This window comes from Penicillium soppii (genome assembly GCF_028829465.1).
Source record: "Penicillium soppii strain IBT 18220 chromosome Unknown utg000006l, whole genome shotgun sequence".
NCBI classification, from domain to species: domain Eukaryota; kingdom Fungi; phylum Ascomycota; class Eurotiomycetes; order Eurotiales; family Aspergillaceae; genus Penicillium; species Penicillium soppii.
Window position 1 is genome coordinate 4,373,277 of NW_026643236.1, and position 19,749 is coordinate 4,393,025.

Sequence of the window (19,749 nt, forward strand, 5' to 3'; positions counted from 1 at the left end):
TTTCCAGATTAAAGATCAATTATTATACCGCTTCTCGATATGATATTCAAACACATGCTCAAATGCTATTCTGGCCATGTCATCTGAAATGTCATCGTGGTTTGCGGTGCGGCGATGTTACACTCGGAACGTACACGCAACAGGTTTGGTCTGGAATGATCAACAGGCACTCAAGGAGGATTTTCATCTTTACACTCCTAATTTGAGCCCTCGTTGGTGTTCAGAGAAAATCTCTGTTGATTTACATCCTTTCAATATTGATTCAGACAATCAGGGTCTTCGACCTGCTGAAGTCAATGACTGTCTAGCAACAATACTGAAAAGCATGCCCGTGCCCATTACGATCTTGCATGATTCATTTCCGCATATTGGTCTTAGTTCATCGAAATACTGTACTAGCTTCTCTGTTCAGAAGCTTCTGTGACTAAGATTGTTAGGTATACTGATAATTTCTACAGCTATCTTAATACTTCACAACCCTGGGATAGAGCCACAATAGAGCAAGATATACCAGTCAGCAAATAAAAACAGATTTGGAAACAAGATAAGCAAGTTAAAATGTGATGCCTAGGTATAAAAGAACACTAAAGTAACAAAAGTCTAGAGCCCCATAAAAACGAGCGCGTATGCTCATCATTCAAGCCTACCTTGGTGGAAGTACATACAATTGACAGGCGAGTACATTAGGTCGTAAGCCTGATAAATCTTGTCTCTGTGTTATTTTAATGGACAATTGAGAACCACACATGTACATATGAAGTTTTGCAAGAGTGTTTTGTCCGCCAATATATATCAGAAAGCTAAGGTTACAGAGAAGCCCAACTAGCCAAAAATGTAAACCACCGGTCGTTTTTGAATTTTTTCTATTTGCATGACTAGAAGCTATATATATCTCAAATGTAGGTGCTAGAATGACTAGAGTTATTAAAAGCACGAACGATTGCCGCAAATATATCAAATTGGGTATAACTAATCCACCGAACCAAGTCCCTCGATCGCTTCCAGAACGTCGAAGTCACAAACAAAACAATGAAACAAGAGATAAAAACCAACTGTCAAGATCTAAGCCTCTTCAAAACTTTTCACTGGTCAGACACCGAGTCGAGTTAACCAACAGCCAAGCCAAGACTTTAACAACAAGAGTCAACCCTTTGACAATCAAATTCAAGCCAAAGAACAATATCCGCAGTATCATACGCGTAATGCCAGGCACCTCCGTTCCCTCCCGCGAGGAACTAGGCCCGTACCGACCATAACTCTCTAAATCGAATTCCTCAACAACAACCTGCTGCTTCTTGTTCGAAGTCTGCGTAGAAGGAGCTCGATTCCAAAATTTGAACGTACTTCTCTTCCCATTGTCGCCTTTTGACTTCTTCTGTGCTGACTTAATCTGCGACGCTAACTGCACGCTCTCTGCTGTATCAGCGCGCTCGGCTAATGTCGTGACTAGTTTACCCTGGAACACGGGCATCGAGTACGAGCCGGGCTTGTGGGAAGTGGTTGGCCGCGATGGTTTCGGGGAGCCCAGGGCCATGTCTGCTAATATGGGATTTGTGGCCTCGTCTGAGACGGCAACTGCTAACATCGCTGCGATGAGGGAGTCGATAGCGTACAGGGATGGGATGGTGGTGATCACGGCTGCTGGTGAGATGGAGAGTGTCTTAGTGGCGAAGTCCAAGGATGCGAGTGGCTCGTCGTGGTCTGGGATTGGGAGAGTGGAGGTTCGTGAATTTGCAGCTTGCCGTGCGGCTTCCATTGCCGTTGAAGAGGACGGAACGGTGACGATTATCGTTGGTGGTTGACGAGGGGCGACATTGTTGGATGGCGCGCAGACTGTGATGTGAAGCATTCCCGATGACTGGGATCTTACGGGGGACAGTGGGATTCCTGCGGTGCCGACGAGAGCGGGTGGGTTGTGTCGAGAGAGGGATGGATGTCTAAATTCGTAGAGTCGTTGGGCCCGGTTCCAGGAGAGTCGGCAGGATTCTTGGTCTGCAGCGCGTTTGAGAGCATCGGCTTCAACCTCTGCTGCTTCGGAGTAAGAGAGGTGGTACCGTCTGCTTATTTCCCCGGCTTGGTCTATTGCCAGCATGGCAGCGAGTCTGGGGAAAAGGAGGGTGACAAGTCCGTCGTTGGGATGCTCACGGCGAATGCGGTCTTCGAGACTCATCATCATGATAGGTACGTCGTTGTTGGGTTTGGAAGGGTCACTTCTGCCAAGAGAGAGCTCGTTGGTGGAGTATGTCTGTAATGTATAGAGTGGTTGCTGGCAATTGCCGAGGGTGAATGTGGCCGGTCCAGTCCTTTGGTAAATGTTAGTAAATATACGTAGCAAATATCAAATAGAGAACAAAAGGACTCGTACTTGATCATCCGTAGATTCAACGACCCAACAAAGTCTCGAGGTATTTGTCCATTGGCCGTTTCCCATAACATCTTCATCTCCTCAGTTGATGAATATTCAACACTTTCAGATTCACTCGTAGGAAAGTCAAGGACACTAGCAGGCACGGTCCTCGGTCCGAGAACATGGTCAATCTCTGTACTTGTCAACAACGTGAGCTTAGGAGGCTTTCGAGTCTTTGTCGAGCTTTTTATCGGGAACTGCGACGGTTGAGGCAATTGAGGCAGTGGGTTATCTGAGGGCTGCGGAAGATATGTTTGCTGATTCAAAGGCAGTTTCGGGTCGAATTGGGGAAATATTGACCTCATTGCAACTGGGGATACTGAAGACTGTGAAGATTGTGGTGAGATTGTTGAAGCCGCGGTCTGATTGCTATTCCTGCTGCTATGACTACCATGCGAGGGCAAAGCTTGGTGATTTGATCTCTTCGCTTGCCGATTTTGATCATGTATGGACTGAGGTGATCTCGCATCACGGGATGTTCCCGCCATTCCACCCTGTACAGGTGAGGAATTGGAGCTTTCATTCTTAGGTGGTGGCGGTGGTAAAGCTTTTTGAGTATCTTCGATAATCTGGAGCAGCAAGGATTCGGTCTTGCTGGGATCTTTGATCTCTTGCAGGGGGATCGGGGACTCTGACTCTGTCTTGTCGGCTAGTTTCTTGCCCGCTTTGCGAAATGGGTTGTTGGATCTTTCTACCGGAGGGGATGGAGCAGGAAATAAATTGAACTGATTCATCTTGTCACTCATTATGTGAATCGAGTACCGGCATAAACAAAGCGATATACTATAAAAGACCAGGGGACCATCAGTGAGATATACCCCATTTTCACCGATGGAAAGTCTAAAAGCTCATCTACCAAGCAGATGACATGGCTTACCGACATTGTGACCAACCTGCGTATATAGGGTGGGCGCTTAACTGATATCGGGCATGATTGGTCGTGATCCTGGAATGGTCACTTCGGGCTGCAGTAGCGGCGCTTTGATCGAACTTGATGATTGGTGGCTGGACCTTGGAGATTCTATGATTATCGCAATCCTGGTATCTGATTAGCTGGTTATATTTGTTAATTTTGTGAAGAAATCGGAGAGTAAGCTCATTTGACCCCTGTTGCATATAACAAATATTGTATGTGCAACATGTACCGGTTCCAGATAGTATCATAAAGAACTATGACATGAATATAAGGATGTTTCCACTGCAACGGAGATCTTGGATAATACTCTTAGGCGCTTACTGAACCATGGGTTTATTATATCTCGGAAAGTTGGTTGATGGACCGAAAATCTTTCCAACATTTGCCCGAGCATTTCTTGAGGAGAAGCGAAGGAAAAAAAAGGGAAAAAGAAGTATCTGGTGAATGCAAAATGCAATTCTGTTCGTACAGTTTATATCACATCAAACTATCTACATAGTAGAGCCCTCCAACTCTTCCAAGCGGTGCATGTCCATATCCTTCTCCAGCAAGGGAATCACGTAAGGGTCGAAGGTCTTCCAGTATGGGTTGTTGAGGTGATACTCTTGAGATGTCTCCTTCTCGTAACGCTCGACGATGGTGAAGTCCTGCTTATCAAAGACAGACTGCATGACGAACCATGAGATGGTCTCCTTGTCGTTGGAGTAAACGTTAGAAGCCTCCACAAGCTTGGCCTTGAGCTTGGAGATGGACTCCTCATCCGACTTAGCGCGGAGGTCTATAATTGTTAGAAAAGTCAAAGGTTGAAATAATTAGACATATATGTATCGATCACGTACGGACGACGATTGTGTAAACCATGATGTATGTATGTTGTGTTTGTCTTTTTGGTGCGGGACGAAATATAGAGGGGAACTGAGGGGTTAAGTAAGGACTCTCTGACGTTTAAATAACTTCTAGCGCCTGGACAACAAATCAATTGAGTCAGTGTGCATTATTATTCTCGGTGAGAGAAACATTGTGTTTTAAAAGGTGGGCCGATCTATGTAAATCCCCGAGATTTGCCCCTAGTGATCCCGACTTGATTTGCAGTGGCTCCAAGGTTCATTTCGTAATGCTTGGTTGAGTTCAATGTGTCTTTTATATTTAAATGATCTTATTTACATAGTATTGTACAGTTAGTTCCTCTTTCCTTGGTCTTGGCCCAATGCCTCAGTATGTGCACTATAGGTGAGACCCTCCGCCATGGAAATCGCTCCCTCCATGTTACCCTTGTTATACAGGAACAATCCCTGCAGAGCCGCAGCACTGATATTCAGGGATCGATCGGCCTTGTTACCAGCTTCATCTTCGATCAAGCCAAGATCCTGAAGGCGTTGTAAGAACACTGTGCGGTACTCTCCATTGGTATCAATGTCTTCATAGAATCGATCCCACAAACGGCCGACTTGGTAGCGAGTGACTTCGCCCAAACGAACGGTCATGTCTACACGTCCAGGTCGGACCAAAGCCTCGTCAAGGCGATCGACATGATTGGTGGTGAGGAAGATGATCCGTTCCTCCGCACTTGCGACTCCATCGAGGGCATTGAGTAGTCCCGAGAAAGTCACATTGGCTCCTCGGTAACCATCCGAGTCGCTTTGCTCGCGGCGGTTTGAAAATGCGGCATCAACGTCCTCCAACAAGACAAGTGTGCGGTTGGGTACAATTGTAAGAAGATGGTTTAGTCGGTCATCTGTTAGGCCGCGCTCGCTCAGGTTCAAAATGGCAATATCGTAATCTAGTTCGCCTGCCAGTGCCTGGATGAATGAACTTTTGCCTGTACCAGGGGGGCCATATAGAAGATATCCTCGCCGATATGGGATTCCACGATCATTGTACCAAGACGAACTTGAGATGAAGTCTTCCACATCCTCCACAATTCGTTCCTTCACACCCTCTTGGAGGACGACGGACTCCAAGGGGCGCTTCCGACGGGGGTTTCCAAACGGTCGCCATTCCGTTCCCCAGCTGTTATAGATTGTGGTTTTGCCTTCGTGTGATTTGGCGGCATATGCGTGAGCCTCGGTGAAGAGGTCTTCGAAAATGTGACGTTGGGAGTAAAGGGTGGTTAGGGTGATTGTCTCCCACGGCTTTCCGGTCTGGAGGTCGCGAGACTTTGACTCGCGCATGCGATTAACGAAGATAAATGCGTTTCTGTATCGAAGAACATGTTTACCGGGACCGGGGACTAATGAGAAATGTGTGTGGATGGCTCCATTCGAATGTTCGAGCTTTTGCGTTTGGATGGAGAGGTGGCGCATGCCGGGGGTGAGTTTTTGGAGGAATCGATCCATGTAACCGGTGCTATTTGCTGCAGCTTTGGTCGCGGTGAGCTGTGATTGTTGATAAAGAGTCATCCAGTGTAGAAACCATGGATAGGAGTCATCTTTGATGCTGATCTCAACATCCACCAGCATTCGTCGGCGGAGAAGAGCTGCACCATGTCGGACGCCTTTTTGTGCGAAAGTCAATCCAGCACCCAAGCCGGCAAGACCAAAGCCCTGGCAGTGATAGGACATTAGCATACCAATTGAAATCATGAAGCGAGGGTTAGGTCTCATACCGCTGTGAACAAGGGATTGCTGGTCAGCTGCGACAGAAGGGTTCCATCGCTTTTTTGCGCCGACTGAAGAGCCTCGGTTCTTTGTTGCAAAATCAAATCGCCCGCAGATGGCGTAGAACTAGCGACCCCATTTGGCTCCATGCCAGTCAAATCACAAATGTCGTGAAGATAAACCAGCCCTAGAGGAATAATCGAGACAGAAGATCGATAAGAGCGAGATATCGGAGTTACAGCGGACCGAGCATTAACATTTGATTGGCTCTTATTGCCAAATTAGTCCACTCCACGGAGTATATATTTACACGTGTATAGCGACAATGCATTTTGTACCTTCATCTACATGTAGACTCCTTGATAATTGGCTAAGCCTTGCAGTTCTTTTGTTTGAAATATTTCTATTCTTTCTGGCCAGTACTTGGCAACAGCGCCCTAGTTATAGAACACATCTCTGAACTTCTTTCTTACTTCGCCGGTGTCATAAATTTTTCTACATCAGGCTCGTCATATTATCGTCTACAACACATACGCGAATATAGATATGTAGTTATTGTATTATCGGCATCATATTTACTGCAAAAATTAAAATGATATGTGTACTACTGTACAGCGGAGCGGAAAGCGGTAAATGGTAAATGGAACCAGCTAATGAGAAGAAGTACCCAAGTCTGCTCACCCTCACCCGCGTATGACAGATCTACAGATCTCGGTGCGTCATCGAATCAAGAACTGCATTTTGGTAGTTGATCTTGAAATATGAACGTTGAGGCTCAGTTGTCGGTCAATCGAATGGGGCCGTCGGGAAACATAAGCCCGTGCCGGAGTTAACGGGATTATAAGATGTTTCTGCTTCCCACATTCCGACCATAAGCTGGTGACTTGTCTTCGTATTCGGCCGAGGGGGGCGTTTTTTGCTTTTTATAAAGTCTCGATACTCCCATGCGCCTTCTTTCCTGTTCCCCGGTTTCTCGACGGGCATTATACCAGCGTACTTTCCCCCATTGGCCAACTCGCAACATGAACACCGCAGCTGTGCTATATGCGCTGACCGTGGGTAACTCCCCGATCAGACCTAGCCCAGAAGATGCTTTGGAGAAGTCTCACCATACAAAGACGGGGTTCAGAAATCCCTGGGAGTATGCCAATCGTTACTTGCCGGTCTCCCCTCATTGTTGTGACTAACGAACAACTTTGTTGGTAGATCCTTTCGCGATCTGAGCACTTCAGAGATTGGACAAATGATGATGTAAGTCCACTCGTCACTTGACGCTGTTAATTCTCTAACCAGACCTCGCCATTTCAGTTCGCGCCGAATAAGCGGCAAAGGCAACACACCCGATACCACTCCGCCAACCGTCACCGTCCGCAAGCCTGAATTCCTTCCTACTCGAGAGACTTCCAAGCTCCGATCGACATGGCTTGGACATGCATGCTATTACGTTGAGTTCCCAAGCGGCCTCCGAGTTCTTTTCGACCCTGTCTTTGAAGCGCGTTGCGGGCCATGCTGTGGACCATTTACGCTGGGTCCTAAGCGTTTTACCGAGCCTCCGTGCCAAATTAAGGACATCCCTATCATCGATGCGGTGGTCATCTCACACAACCACTACGATCATCTGTCATACCCCACTGTCTCGGAAATCGCAAAGAGACATCCCAATTCCCATTTCTTTGCGCCGCTTGGCAACAAGGCTTGGTTCCACAGCTCAGGCATCAAAAATGTAACAGAGTTGGATTGGTGGGATGAGCGTGACATCGCAATGTCACCAAAGGACGACAAGAAAGCGCAAGTTGAGCCTGTGGGCGAAGCTTCTATCGCTGCGGAAATCAAGGCGCGTATCAGTTGCTTGCCGTGCCAGCATATTACTGCGCGTGGTCCTTTCGACAAGTATAAAACACTATGGGCTTCCTGGGCCATTGAGTCTGGCGGTAGCAAGGTGTATTTTACTGGGTATGATATACTTGAAAGTCCTCGTGGTCTAATATCATCGTTTGCTAACTGTCAATATAGGGATTCTGGGTACAGAGCAGTGGATGAGGTACCCGAGGGAGAGGACGATTACGATTCTAAGTACAATTTCCCTATCTGCCCTGCCTTCAAGCAGGTGGGCGAATTCCGGGGACCATTTGACCTTGGTTTGATTCCCATTGGAGCATACTCTCCTCGTCATATCTTCAGTTCCGCCCATGCTAACCCTCATGATGCTGTTCGTATGTTCAAGGACACCAAGTGCAAAAATGCATTGGGTATGCACTGGGGCACTTGGGTACTAACTGAGGAGGATGTGTTGGAACCTCCCAGACTGCTGAAGGAGGCGCTGAAGAAACACAATATTCCGGAAGAGGGTGTCTTTGACGTGTGTGATATTGGGGAGAGCCGAGAGTTTTGATCAAGGTGTATGATAGGGAGAACGAAGCTGGCGACGAACCAATAATGTAAATCAGGGTTGTCCACGCCACTCCCACCACTCAGCCAGTCAATAATCTTTTCAGACGAGATTCAGACAATGTAAATATCTTGGCCAAATTCTCTTTGATTCGTCATCTCCGTCTTCTGTGGCTTCAGCGCTATGGTTATTGCATGTGTCGATAGCCTAGATACCGCATCCAGTATGATGCAGAGGGATTACGAAGTACTGGCAAATCATGAAGCAAAATAACATTTCGAAGTACCATGGATGGTTCGTCACGTGGAAGGAAAATGCTGACGACTTCATCTCTACATCTTCCCGAAGAATTTGGAGAATATGGAAATATCACCAACATAATGAACATATGTATTTCGATGATGTTTGCACATAAGGGCGTTTCTACCTGATCATGGCCCACTGCTCCGCTCCGGTCCAGGGCATTGTCGGCTCATACACCGGAAATAGCTTCGCGCTACAGGCCTTTCTTGCCAGCCTTCTCGGGCTAGCTCTTTACAATGCAATAGAACTCATCATTCTAGTATTTTCGATCTTCCGCGTATACAAAGGCCTTTACTTTTGGAGCCTCCTCATCACTGGCCTCCTTGGCGTCATTCCTGATGCTTTAGGTCTCTTGTTGAAATATTTCAAGCTGGCACCCATCTGGATACCAGTCACACTATCCACCGCGGGATGGAGCATAATGGTGACGGGACACTCACTGGTCTTATACTCGCGGCTACACCTCATATTACGCGACGAAAGAATCTTACGCGGTGTCCTGGCAATGATTATCATTGACGCAATCATTCTGCAAATCCCACAGATCATTGCTTCCTATGGTGTTATATATGCTTGCCATCTGGCATTTGGTCGATTCTTCGACACCTGGGAAAAGGTTCAACTCACGGGCTTTTTTGTACAAGAGATTGTCATCTCAAGTATCTTCATTGTACAGACTCTCAATTTGTTACACAGCTACCCAACGAGGAGCCAACGAAAAACCAACATTATGTACCAGCTATTGGTTATCAATTTTGTTATTATTCTCATGGACATTTCGCTTGTTGTGATGGAATTCACTGGCTTGTTCATCATTCAGACTGTGTTGAAAACATTTTTCTATACCGTCAAGTTGAAGCTGGAAATCGCAGTTTTGTCGAGGCTGGTTACATTTGTACAATATGATATCTCTCAAGACTCATCAGGGTTGAGCAACCCACAATGAAACAACAGTGCATCTTATCGAGATTGAAGTAGTTGAATTGCTCAGAAGTAGATAACTAACTATAATAGATGTTTGCCTGGTTTGTCAGGGGTAAACGCTAACCGTATCTAGATTAGCGTGAGGGAGCTCCCACTTCGCCTGGAAATTTGATGGAATGCGGGCGAACAGCGTTGAAGTCGGAACTCCTCGATTATCAGCAATTTTCAATATTTTCTGATACTCGGAAGTGATTTATCGGATTGTCCTATTTCTACTTCCCGCTCAAACTACAATAAACAACCGCCGATATGCAGGCTCCGGTGGTGGTGATGAGTTCGTTACCCCCCATTGAAATGCTCCCCTTAACTTCCTAACATGTCATCCAGACACCAATTCCGGTGAACGCCAGGTCGGCCGTAGGGCGCAGATGTCTAACATTACCGCGGCTAAGACGTACGATATCCTTCAACCTCCTTTCTTCTTCTCGTTCGATGCTAATTCAGTAAACACCAGTGTTGCGGATATCATCCGGTCATGTCTCGGACCCAAGGCGATGTTGAAGATGCTGCTTGATCCCATGGGTGGTATTGTGCTGACCAACGATGGGCACGCTATCCTGCGAGAAATCGAAGTGTCGCACCCGGCGGCCAAGAGTATGATCGAGCTTAGCCGTACCCAGGACGAGGAGGTCGGCGATGGAACCACAACTGTTATCATCCTTGGTATGGCAATATCTATTTTGGAAAAGTGGCCAGGAACTGACATCCCATAAATAGCTGGAGAAATGCTCGCCCAGGCCATCCCCCAGCTCGAACGTAACATCCACCCCGTCGTTATCATCCAGGCTTTCAAGCGCGCCCTCGCCGATGCCCTCCAGATCATTGAGGAGGTTTCCACACCGGTCGATATTCACGATGACAAGGCCATGTACTCCCTCATCCAGTCATCTATCGGAACCAAGTTCGTCAACCGGTGGTCAGAGCTGATGTGTAGCTTGGCTCTGGTCGCTGTCCGAACTGTTTCTTTCGACATCGGCGGTGGCAAGCAGGAAGTTGATATCAAGCGTTACGCTCGTATTGAGAAGATCCCCGGTGGTCAAATCGAGGATTCTGAGGTGATCGACGGTGTCATGGTCAACAAGGATATCACACATCCCAAGATGCGTCGCAGAATCGAAAACCCCCGCATTCTGCTTCTCGACTGCCCACTGGAGTACAAGAAGGGCGAGTCTCAAACCAACATCGAGATCTCCAAGGAGGATGACTGGAACCGTATTCTCCAGATTGAGGAGGAGCAGGTCAAGCACATGTGTGAGGCCGTTGTTGCTTTCAAGCCTGACGTCGTTATCACCGAGAAGGGTGTTTCTGGTAAGCAGCTACACGAATGACTGAAAGACTCAATTTGTATTTGATGACATATCCTAACGATTGAAACTACTAGATCTCGCACAGCACTTCTTGATGAAGGCCAACATCACAGCCCTCCGCCGTGTGCGAAAGACCGACAACAACCGTATTGCCCGTGCAAGCGGTGCCACTATTGTCAACCGTGTTGATGACATCCAGGAGTCCGATATTGGTACTGGATGTGGACTGTTCGAGATCGAGAAGATTGGTGACGAGTACTTCACATTCATGCGCAAGTGCAAGTCCCCGAAGGCCTGCACAATTTTGCTGCGCGGTCCCTCAAAGGATATCCTCAACGAGGTCGAGCGCAATCTGCAGGATGCCATGTCCGTTGCTCGCAACGTTATCTTCCACCCCCGCCTCTCTCCCGGTGGTGGTGCCGTCGAGATGGCTGTTTCCGTGAAGCTCAGCCAGCTTGCCCGCTCCATCGAGGGTGTCCAGCAGTGGCCATACAAGGCGGTTGCCGACGCCATGGAGGTCATTCCCCGTACATTGGCTCAGAACGCTGGCGCCAGCCCTATCCGTGTTCTCACCCAGCTCCGTGCCAAGCACGTTGAGGGCCACACCTCCTGGGGTCTGGACGGCGACTCTGGTAAGCTCGTTGATATGAAGGAATACGGCGTTTGGGAGCCCGAGGCTGTCAAGCTCCAGAGCATCAAGACCGCTGTCGAGGTAAGTCATCTACGTCTACACCCTCACTTCAATATACTAACAATCTACTTCACTTTAGTCTGCATGCTTGCTTCTCCGTGTCGACGATATCTGCAGTGGAAAGTCCGCCCAACAGATCGCCGGCGGCGGCGGTGGCGGCGAGGAATAATTGATAGACGAAAAGAAAAAGAATGATCCTTGGACTCGAGGTCCGTACATAATGCTACACGATTCGCCTCTTGGCTATCCTCCTTCTGTATGAATATCCTAGATTCAACAAAACAACAAATTCCGGATGGGTATCTACGTATCATACACTGCCAGCAGTAAATCTAGCCTTCCCGTTTAATCATCATCGTGGAAAATAACACCAGGAACTTCTTGAGCAGGCTGGCCATCCGCAGCAACCCCATTCTTGTCTCCCTCCGCGCTTACCATCGTCCCCGGAGCGGCCGCAGGCTTCACAGGAGCCGTACCATATCCATCTTGTCACCCCCCTTCTTCCCACGCGCGTTCTTTTTCTTCTCCCTCCTCCGCCGGTTCTTTTCTGTCTTCTCTTCATCCTTGCGCCTAGCCTCCTCGCGCTCCTTTTCCCACTTGGCATTATCCTTCTCCTGGTCCACCTCGGACTGCATCAGACGCAGACGCTCATATTCGCGCCGCCGACTGGCCTTGTAAACATGGAACTCGCCAGATCCCGCACCAGCGGATGAACCCTGGACATTGGTGACGATCTCCGGCGGCGCTAGCAAAGACGACGCTGAGCGCTGTATGGATGCTGCGGGAAGTTGGATGTCCTTGCTGGGGTCTTTGAACAGTGTCTCAATTTGGCTTGCGTGTTCGGAGAGTGGTGTCAATGCGCGTCGCTTGGTCGGCCGCTTGCTGCGCGGATCGGCGCTTGTTGGAAGGGACTCGGGGCCTGGCTCGGACATTGTAGAGTGTTGCGGGTGTAATGCGACCGCGTTGAAATGGTTTGTGCGCGGGTGCAATTGATGGTTTCTTGCAGAGGGTTTGGTGCTGGGGTGCTTTTCACGATTTTGTGTTTCTTATCGAATTATCCAGCAGTATACCTGGTAGGTTGGCAAGTTCAGTCATGTTCAGTCATTATTTGAAGAAGTACAGAAGACCTTCAAATGGGCCTAACCATATCCGGTTAGCGGTATCATCTTTTCTTTTGACCATTTGTTGATGATGAGCGCAAAAGGTACATATCGTCAATTTCAGAGTGAGGCTGGGTGCTTTACTATCTTTTACATGCTCATGAATCAAAATCTTGCAGCGTTACTTGTCAAATCCCTGGTTAGGAGGTTACGAGATAAGGGAAAAGTGAAGCCATGTACATTTTCTCTGAAGACCTATACAAAAGATACCTAGAAATGAAGCATATTGTTATGATTCTAAGAAATTGTTTCGAAGGACTGAGATAATTCTAGTTAACTAGGAATTTGATTCAAAATTCACTCAACCTTATATCCAGTGTTAGTCTTACCATTCATGACCTGTTCGTTAAGCCACGGTTTCATCAACTGGCAACGGCTCTCGAGGCACACAATGCTTCCAAGTCTGGAAATACTCATTATTGAAAGAAAATAAGCCGCTTCACAGTAGAAATCTAGCGGGATCGAGGATCCTTTTTTTCTACTAAAAAGTATGTATGAAAAGGACTCAAAAAGAAAGGGTTTTCAGTACAGATCACGAAGAAGTACTCTGTTGATAAGCAAAAAGTATTTAAAAGAGCAAATGTTCTGTACCAATTGCGCTGATCGGGGGGAATCGTTTATTATTTTTGACGTCTCGCGTTTTCTTACCTTCGCTCTTACCCTGTAAACTCCCTCTTACTTTACATTTACGCGAGTTTGCAGGTTCATAAGCAAACTTATCTCAACCACCATCCTCTCTCTCTCTCCTTTGTTTACCCGCGACCCAGCTGGTGTCCCGTTCCACAAACGTCACATCCACACATATCGCTCTCTTGGCTTTTCTTATTTTTTTCCTTTACTACTACGCTCAGTCGACATGCCGTATCGGTTTGGTAAGTCATTTCCCATACCCAGAAGTCACTTCCCATACCCAGGTGTCCTCCCGCTCTCGTACTTTTGTACCTCAAGCGCGAGTGCTTTTCACAATGAATGGACTGCAGTGCACACCCGGCAATGAAGCATCTTACCCTATTATCTGACTCTAATGTGCTGGATGCTACTGCTGTCTAAACCCTATGCTTCTTTTTCGCGTCTCGATAGTCGTTTGAAACATTGGTGACCCCACAGCTGACTCCAATTCCTAGAGCTCGCTAAATCTGGCCGCGCAGGCTGCCAAACCAAAGAATGCAAGGACCAACAGGTCAAGATAGGAAAGGGTGAACTCCGGGTTGGCAGCTGGATTGACACTGAATCCCGCCAGTTCTGGAGCTGGCGCCACTGGTAAGTTTGGGTGCAACATAGAATGAACTCACCTACTGATCTTTATCAGGGGATGTTTCACCCCTCGCATGGTTCAGAACATGTGTGCCGCCATTCAGAAGGAGGGTGAGCCCGAGACATTGCAGTTCGAGATGCTGGATGGCTGGGACGAGCTAGGTGATGAGCACCAGGCCAAGATTATCCAGGCTCTTCAAGCGGGCCATGTTGAAGATGACGAATGGAATGGTGTAAGTACTACGACCTGTTCATAAATTAACCAAACAACATTGCCTGAAATCAAACCGCCATGACATTTGACTGACGAAAACCTAGGACCTTGAATGCAACCGCCCTGGTCAAACTGGTATGCGTCTCAAGGGCAAAGAAAAGGCTGCTAAGGCGGTATGTGGAGATATTGGATGTCTATGCTTGGGGTAACGGGCTAACATGACTACAGGCCAAGGAAGCCAAAGAAGCCGAGGAGGCCGAGGCCTCTGGCGCTAGCAAGAAGCGCGATTTGAGCGATGCCGAAGGCTCTGCCAACGATGAAGAGCAGCCTGTGAAGAAGAAGCGTGGCCCCGGTCGTCCCAAGAACAAAAATGAGGATGTTAGCACGGCCAAGAAGCGTGGTCGCAAGCCAGCCACTAAGAATGCTGCTGAAGAGAAAGTTGCTGATAACAGCGATTCCAACATGCCAGATGCTGATGAAGATCATGTCTCTGAGGAGGAGGTGCCCGCCAAGAAGAAGGCTGCTCCTCGTGCTAAGGCAACCCCTGCTTCAAAGGCCAAGGGTGGCGTCAAGTCCAACGAGGCAACCAATGGTAATGCTTCTAAGACTGAGAAGGATGCTCAACCCAAGCGTGTTAGCAAGAAGATTGTGGACCAGGCCACCGAGGAAGAAACCAACGAATCCTCCACTAAGCCTAAGCGTGGTCGCAAATCGGCTGCCACCAGAGCTGCCGAAGAAGCCGCAAAGGAGGACAGCAATGAATCGCCCAAGGAAAAGCCCAAGCGCGGTCGCAAATCGGCTGCCACCAAGGCCGCCGAAGAAGCCGCAGGGGAGGACAGCAATGAATCCACCGAGGAAAAGCCCAAGCGTGGTCGCAAGCCAGCTGCCAAGAAAATTGCCAAAGAAGCTGCAAGGGAGGAGGGTACTGAATCCCCCACTAAGCCTAAGCGTGGTCGCAAGTCAGCTGCTACCAAGGCTGCTGAAGTAGCTGCACAGGAGGAGGGTAATGAATCCCCCACTAAGCCTAAGCGTGGTCGCAAGTCGGCTGCCACTAAGGCTGCTGAAGAAGCTGAACAGGATGAGAACAATGAATCCCCCGAGGAAAAGACCAAGCGTGGTCGCAAGCCAGGCCCAAAAAAAGCTGTCGAAGAAACTGCAAAGGAGGAGGGCGACGAATCCCACGAGGAAAAACCCAAGCGTGGTCGCAAGCTAGCTGCAAAGAAGGTTGCCGAGGAGACTACCCGGGAAGAGACCAACGAGGCTACCGAGGAAAAGCCCAAGGCCAAGCGTGCTGGTCGTAAGTCAGCTGCCACCAAGGCTGTTGAAGAAGCTGTGCAGAACGAGAATAATGAATCCCACGAGGAAAAGCCCAAGCGTGGTCGCAAGCCAGCTGCCAAGAAGGTTACCGAAGTGACTACTCAGGAAAAGACCAACGAAGCTACCGAGGAAATTCCTAATGGCAAGAACGGTGACAACAATGTAACGGACAACGCTGCAGCTGCAGATGCCATTGTGGAAGATGCCACCCGGTCCACCAACCAGCCTGCCGATAACATTACTACCGACGTGGTTGAGAAGCCTCAGCAGATCGTTGATGAGCCCGCCGAGCCCTTCGCTGAGAATATCGAGAGTACCGCAGGAGTTGAGGTCGAGACTGGCGGGGCAAATTAAGCCCGCTCATTACTTATAGTCCATGCCAGTCTCGAAGACTGTTGCTTTCGTTTCTAGTATTTGACACATGGTCGCATTTGCTCTTTGATCTGTCGCCGGCTATTGTCTTCAGATCTTTCGTGATCTGTCCTCATCTCGTTGCTGTTCTTGAAATTTGTCCCAACCGGGATACGTTTTTGTTTGCAAATCGTTTTTTTTTTTCTCGGGCGTTGTGAGCTTAGTTTCCCCTTAGCGGTGGAGTTTTGCGAATCTGCAGTTCCATGTTTTTATTGATATGAGGGACCTTCTTACTATGGAATAGCCTGCAAGATACTAGTTTCAATCCAAGAGGTTCAAAAGAAGAAGGAAAAGAAACTAGTAGGACCTCAGAATAGAGTAAGGATAGCGTACAGGATATTGACCACTGACATATGGTCAATTGTTACTGCGATGGTAGTGTAATGATAGAACATCATCCATCGCTCCACTGACAAAGACTGCGAAGAAGAGAGGTTTGTTTCTAGGATTTTAGAATATATGGTTGAATTCTGCTATGGACTCAAACAGCTGCTAACTTGGATGTTCATTTCGTTTAAACAACTCTATGCGGCCCTTGCTTGGAATCTTCGTTCCAGTACAGCATTAAAGAGGGCGACATCTAGTCTAGTTCGTTTAGAGATGGCTGTCAATCTTTTCACTGCGAATCAAAATTGCCGATTGGTGACATACCATGCACCTTGTTTGGTTGAGCATGTATTGGCTGCCCCATTGTGCCTATTGACTTACATTGGCATTTCTATCTGGCTCATATAAGTGTCTGTCAACTTGGAAAAAATGTGCTTGAAAGATTTGGAAACAGTTAATATTGTAAATATCCCGTTGTGACAATATTGAAGGGGACTTCGGCACGATGTACTCATACCTGACCTGGAAGGGTTTTTTTTGGAAGAGGCCAAATGCCAGTCAAAAGAACATAGAATATCAGACAAAGAATAACGGTGCTAGGTACAGAAAGACGGTTACAAGCCAGCCTCAGAATCAATATCCAAATTTAATACGGGCTTAGCATCGCGAATTATACAGCGTCCTCCAGGAGCACACAAGGTTCTGCCTGATCAACCATGATTACAAAAAGAGGCAGGATGATGCTCATTCGACTTAGTCTAAGTTTGGGTCGCCTCACACTCGTGTTAAAGAAGCTTTCCATATCAGATATATGGCAGTAGATGACAGATTTCATGGAACGTGTGTAATGAAGAACACAATAGGCACCCAGTAAAGTTGGAGGGGGCCAGGGCTTAGAGATAGAATCCGGGCTTCGACTTCGGGTTTAGGTGTTAGGGTTCGGGGCTGGTTCCGGGCCTCACCTCCCCCGTAGCAAAGATCATCAACACGGACGAACCGATTACTCTGGCCTGGAATCGAAGATATAAATACAAAATTTCTTACACCAGCTGTTTTACTAGCTCCTCACTCGGCTATTATATTATTGCACGTGAATGAAACACCACTGTGGCTCGCAGTCTACGAATGAACGATAAAACTACGGAGAAAACACAGATTCGTGGCACATGAATTCAATTCTTATCCAGATCCAATCTGACCGTGGGGTCAGAATCCGCAAAGCAAATAAAAACAAAGAACAATCCCCCATTATGTCCCGTGCAACGACGCAAATCCCCAAAGGGCAAACGTAAGAAAAACACCGATGGAATCGCAGAAATACAGTGCAGAGAAATGAACGCAAAACTCTACGCAAACTCAACGGATGCAACCCACGGTGAACCGAGCCGGTGCAAAGGGTCCGCTATCCTAGTAGGGCGCCATAGAAAAAGGATCTACAGCTGCCCGATTCCGCGGCTCCTGAGAAGAGCACGGGTGTCAGAGAATACCTCCGGCTGACGAAGGAGAAGCTTAGCGCGAAGCTCGAGGACCGCATCCTGGAGCTTGGGGTTGGCGCGCAGAAGAGTCAAGAGCTTGTCGTGGCACTGGTTGACGAAGAGATCGTAGGTCTCTGCAAGGAATGAAATGAACCATGTCTGGAGAAAATCGCTGGCCTCGCGGATGTAGTCGTTCTTGAAGGCCAGGGTCGCAACGCCGAGGAAAGGAAGGCACTGGCCAACACCCATGTAGGAATTCCAGGCGACTTGCAGCTTGTAGGTAATACAGTAGATAAGATCTTTGATCCCGAAGTTCCTAGCCTGATCATACAAAGCACCAAGGATAGTGACACCATCTCGAAGACCTGCACTGTCTTCGACCCCCTCAAGGCGAAGGCGTTGGCCAATATGCATCTTATCACCGAGGAGATAAGGGACTTTCTGACCCTGTTCGTCGAAAATCTGAACACACTTTGGCATGGTGGAAGGCAGATAGTCGGGTTGGAGCAGACGAGGGGTAAACTCTCTCTCTTTCTGGAAGTCACGGAGCTGCACAATCTCTGCTCTGCTTTGAACAGAATTCAGATTTCGGCAGAAGGCAAGCACATCCTCAGTCTCAGGCCTCTCAAGGAGAACTTGAGCCAAAGCCTGGCGCATTGTCATATCAAAGATCGAGGGTTTAGGGCTTTGCTGCGCGGTAGTTACCTGGACGTTGGAACTGTAAAATGAAGCCCACTGTTAGTGTAAGAGGATCGTATGATATCAAAGAAGAAATACCTATTCTCCATCTTGATGGATGGATTGGCTTGGGGATGGTTGGAGTTCAATGTCATAGCTTCGGAGTTGGGAGACACAAAAAAGCAGGAGGTATCAAGAAGCATGGGATCAACTTGAGGGAGGTCCTCTAGAGGGCACACATTAAAGGTGGTATTGATATTGAAGATGCAAGCTCGCGCGTTCGAGTTCAGCAACCGATCATCTGCTTTGTCCGGAAAAGAAGAAGAAATATGAGTCGTTTTATACAGCTCATTCCTATTCACATTGGATGCCTTTCTAAAACGAAAACCTTGCTCCCGTGATTCAGAGAATGAGCTGATTGCTGTATGCACTTTTCGTGTGCTAGATTCATTACTGATACCGTTCGAGGTCCCTAGAGTCGATGACTGGAAATTTCCTTCGTCTTCTTCGGATTCATTGTCATCTTTCTGTTCTTCGGAATCGCTCACTTCGTCCCCGTCTTCTTTAGGCATAATGACTCGTAGCTCGCGGCCACGCTTCCCCTTCGAGCCCATCTCGTGCATTGACATGTCCTCCCAGAACTGTAGAGCAGGCTTTTATGGACAAGTTTGGCTAGCTGATCCCAAATTAATCCTTCATCTTGCCAGTCAGCTCTGTTCATATCATTGATTGTCTTCTCATTAAAGAGAAACATATCGCGAAGATTGGTCCACCGACTTGATGAATGTTAGCTTTTAGTTTTGTATTGAAAGAGGGCAAAATATAGAGGGCTATTTTGCTACGCAAAAAAGAGATCAAACCTACTACATGTTGCGTGCAGGCAAATACATTGGGTATACCCGGTCCCGCAAATGGGTATGCCATTCTCCTTCTTTCGGCTGTGCACCCACTGGGCGGCGATTGATGTGCCTAGCAGGACCGAACTTATGGGCTAGAACCACCCCAAACCAGACATCTGTTTTGTAGCCGCGAAGGACGTTTTTGAACCTGACGAGAGCCACTTCACCCGCCTTGAGCTTACGAGGTGCTGGCAGATGGCGCAGCCCAGCTGTGAGGCAAAGCACAGGCACCATTATGAGCGTGATCTAACGAGAAAGAAAGCAGGTGAATAATGCTCTTTTTTGGGGTGCAAGAAGACAGTTTAGCCGTTGGTAGGTTGGTGAAGAACATGCTGAACCAAACCCGGAAGAATTGACTGAAACGGTCATATGAGATGATTATCTCCACACGGGAAGAGATAGATGTGTATCACTCACTGA

The 19,749-nt window shown here is 47.9% G+C and overlaps 9 protein-coding genes across 9 annotated transcripts; 4 read left to right on the plus strand and 5 right to left on the minus strand.

Moving 5' to 3' along the window:
- Positions 1-1,072: 1,072 nt before the first annotated feature.
- On the minus strand, positions 1,073-3,153 carry N7529_009033 (uncharacterized protein; the record flags this gene model as incomplete). The annotated part of the gene is made up of 2 exons (XM_057244560.1): positions 1,073-2,303; positions 2,366-3,153. The coding sequence occupies 2 exons, from the start codon at positions 3,151-3,153 to the stop codon at positions 1,073-1,075; spliced, it is 2,019 nt and encodes a 672-aa protein (XP_057096098.1).
- A 661-nt stretch (positions 3,154-3,814) lies between these two features.
- On the minus strand, positions 3,815-4,184 carry N7529_009034 (putative quinol monooxygenase; the record flags this gene model as incomplete). Its single annotated transcript, XM_057244561.1, has 2 exons — positions 3,815-4,101; positions 4,163-4,184. 2 exons carry the CDS (start codon positions 4,182-4,184, stop codon positions 3,815-3,817), a joined length of 309 nt encoding a protein of 102 aa, XP_057096099.1.
- Positions 4,185-4,501: 317 nt separating this feature from the next.
- On the minus strand, positions 4,502-6,069 carry N7529_009035 (bifunctional AAA family ATPase chaperone/translocase BCS1; the record flags this gene model as incomplete). The annotated part of the gene is made up of 2 exons (XM_057244562.1): positions 4,502-5,866; positions 5,929-6,069. 2 exons carry the CDS (start codon positions 6,067-6,069, stop codon positions 4,502-4,504), a joined length of 1,506 nt encoding a protein of 501 aa, XP_057096100.1.
- A 795-nt stretch (positions 6,070-6,864) lies between these two features.
- Positions 6,865-8,312, plus strand: N7529_009036 (uncharacterized protein; the record flags this gene model as incomplete). The annotated part of the gene is made up of 4 exons (XM_057244563.1): positions 6,865-7,061; positions 7,127-7,171; positions 7,214-7,873; positions 7,934-8,312. 4 exons carry the CDS (start codon positions 6,865-6,867, stop codon positions 8,310-8,312), a joined length of 1,281 nt encoding a protein of 426 aa, XP_057096101.1.
- Positions 8,313-8,742: 430 nt separating this feature from the next.
- Positions 8,743-9,558, plus strand: N7529_009037 (uncharacterized protein; the record flags this gene model as incomplete). Its single annotated transcript, XM_057244564.1, has 1 exon — positions 8,743-9,558. One exon carries the CDS (start codon positions 8,743-8,745, stop codon positions 9,556-9,558), a length of 816 nt encoding a protein of 271 aa, XP_057096102.1.
- Positions 9,559-9,845: 287 nt separating this feature from the next.
- On the plus strand, positions 9,846-11,763 carry N7529_009038 (chaperonin-containing T-complex subunit CCT3; the record flags this gene model as incomplete). The annotated part of the gene is made up of 5 exons (XM_057244565.1): positions 9,846-9,870; positions 9,924-10,259; positions 10,314-10,904; positions 10,978-11,615; positions 11,674-11,763. The coding sequence occupies 5 exons, from the start codon at positions 9,846-9,848 to the stop codon at positions 11,761-11,763; spliced, it is 1,680 nt and encodes a 559-aa protein (XP_057096103.1).
- Positions 11,764-11,939: 176 nt separating this feature from the next.
- Positions 11,940-12,526, minus strand: N7529_009039 (uncharacterized protein; the record flags this gene model as incomplete). Its single annotated transcript, XM_057244566.1, is given in 2 exon segments — positions 11,940-12,053; positions 12,071-12,526. The coding sequence occupies 2 exon segments, from the start codon at positions 12,524-12,526 to the stop codon at positions 11,940-11,942; spliced, it is 570 nt and encodes a 189-aa protein (XP_057096104.1).
- Positions 12,527-13,610: 1,084 nt separating this feature from the next.
- On the plus strand, positions 13,611-15,893 carry N7529_009040 (PARP-type zinc finger-containing protein; the record flags this gene model as incomplete). Its single annotated transcript, XM_057244567.1, has 5 exons — positions 13,611-13,626; positions 13,879-14,014; positions 14,064-14,241; positions 14,327-14,395; positions 14,451-15,893. The coding sequence occupies 5 exons, from the start codon at positions 13,611-13,613 to the stop codon at positions 15,891-15,893; spliced, it is 1,842 nt and encodes a 613-aa protein (XP_057096105.1).
- A 1,817-nt stretch (positions 15,894-17,710) lies between these two features.
- On the minus strand, positions 17,711-19,563 carry N7529_009041 (uncharacterized protein; the record flags this gene model as incomplete). The annotated part of the gene is made up of 5 exons (XM_057244568.1): positions 17,711-18,470; positions 18,530-18,851; positions 18,891-19,071; positions 19,095-19,206; positions 19,295-19,563. The coding sequence occupies 5 exons, from the start codon at positions 19,561-19,563 to the stop codon at positions 17,711-17,713; spliced, it is 1,644 nt and encodes a 547-aa protein (XP_057096106.1).
- Between the last annotated feature and the right edge of the window lie 186 nt (positions 19,564-19,749).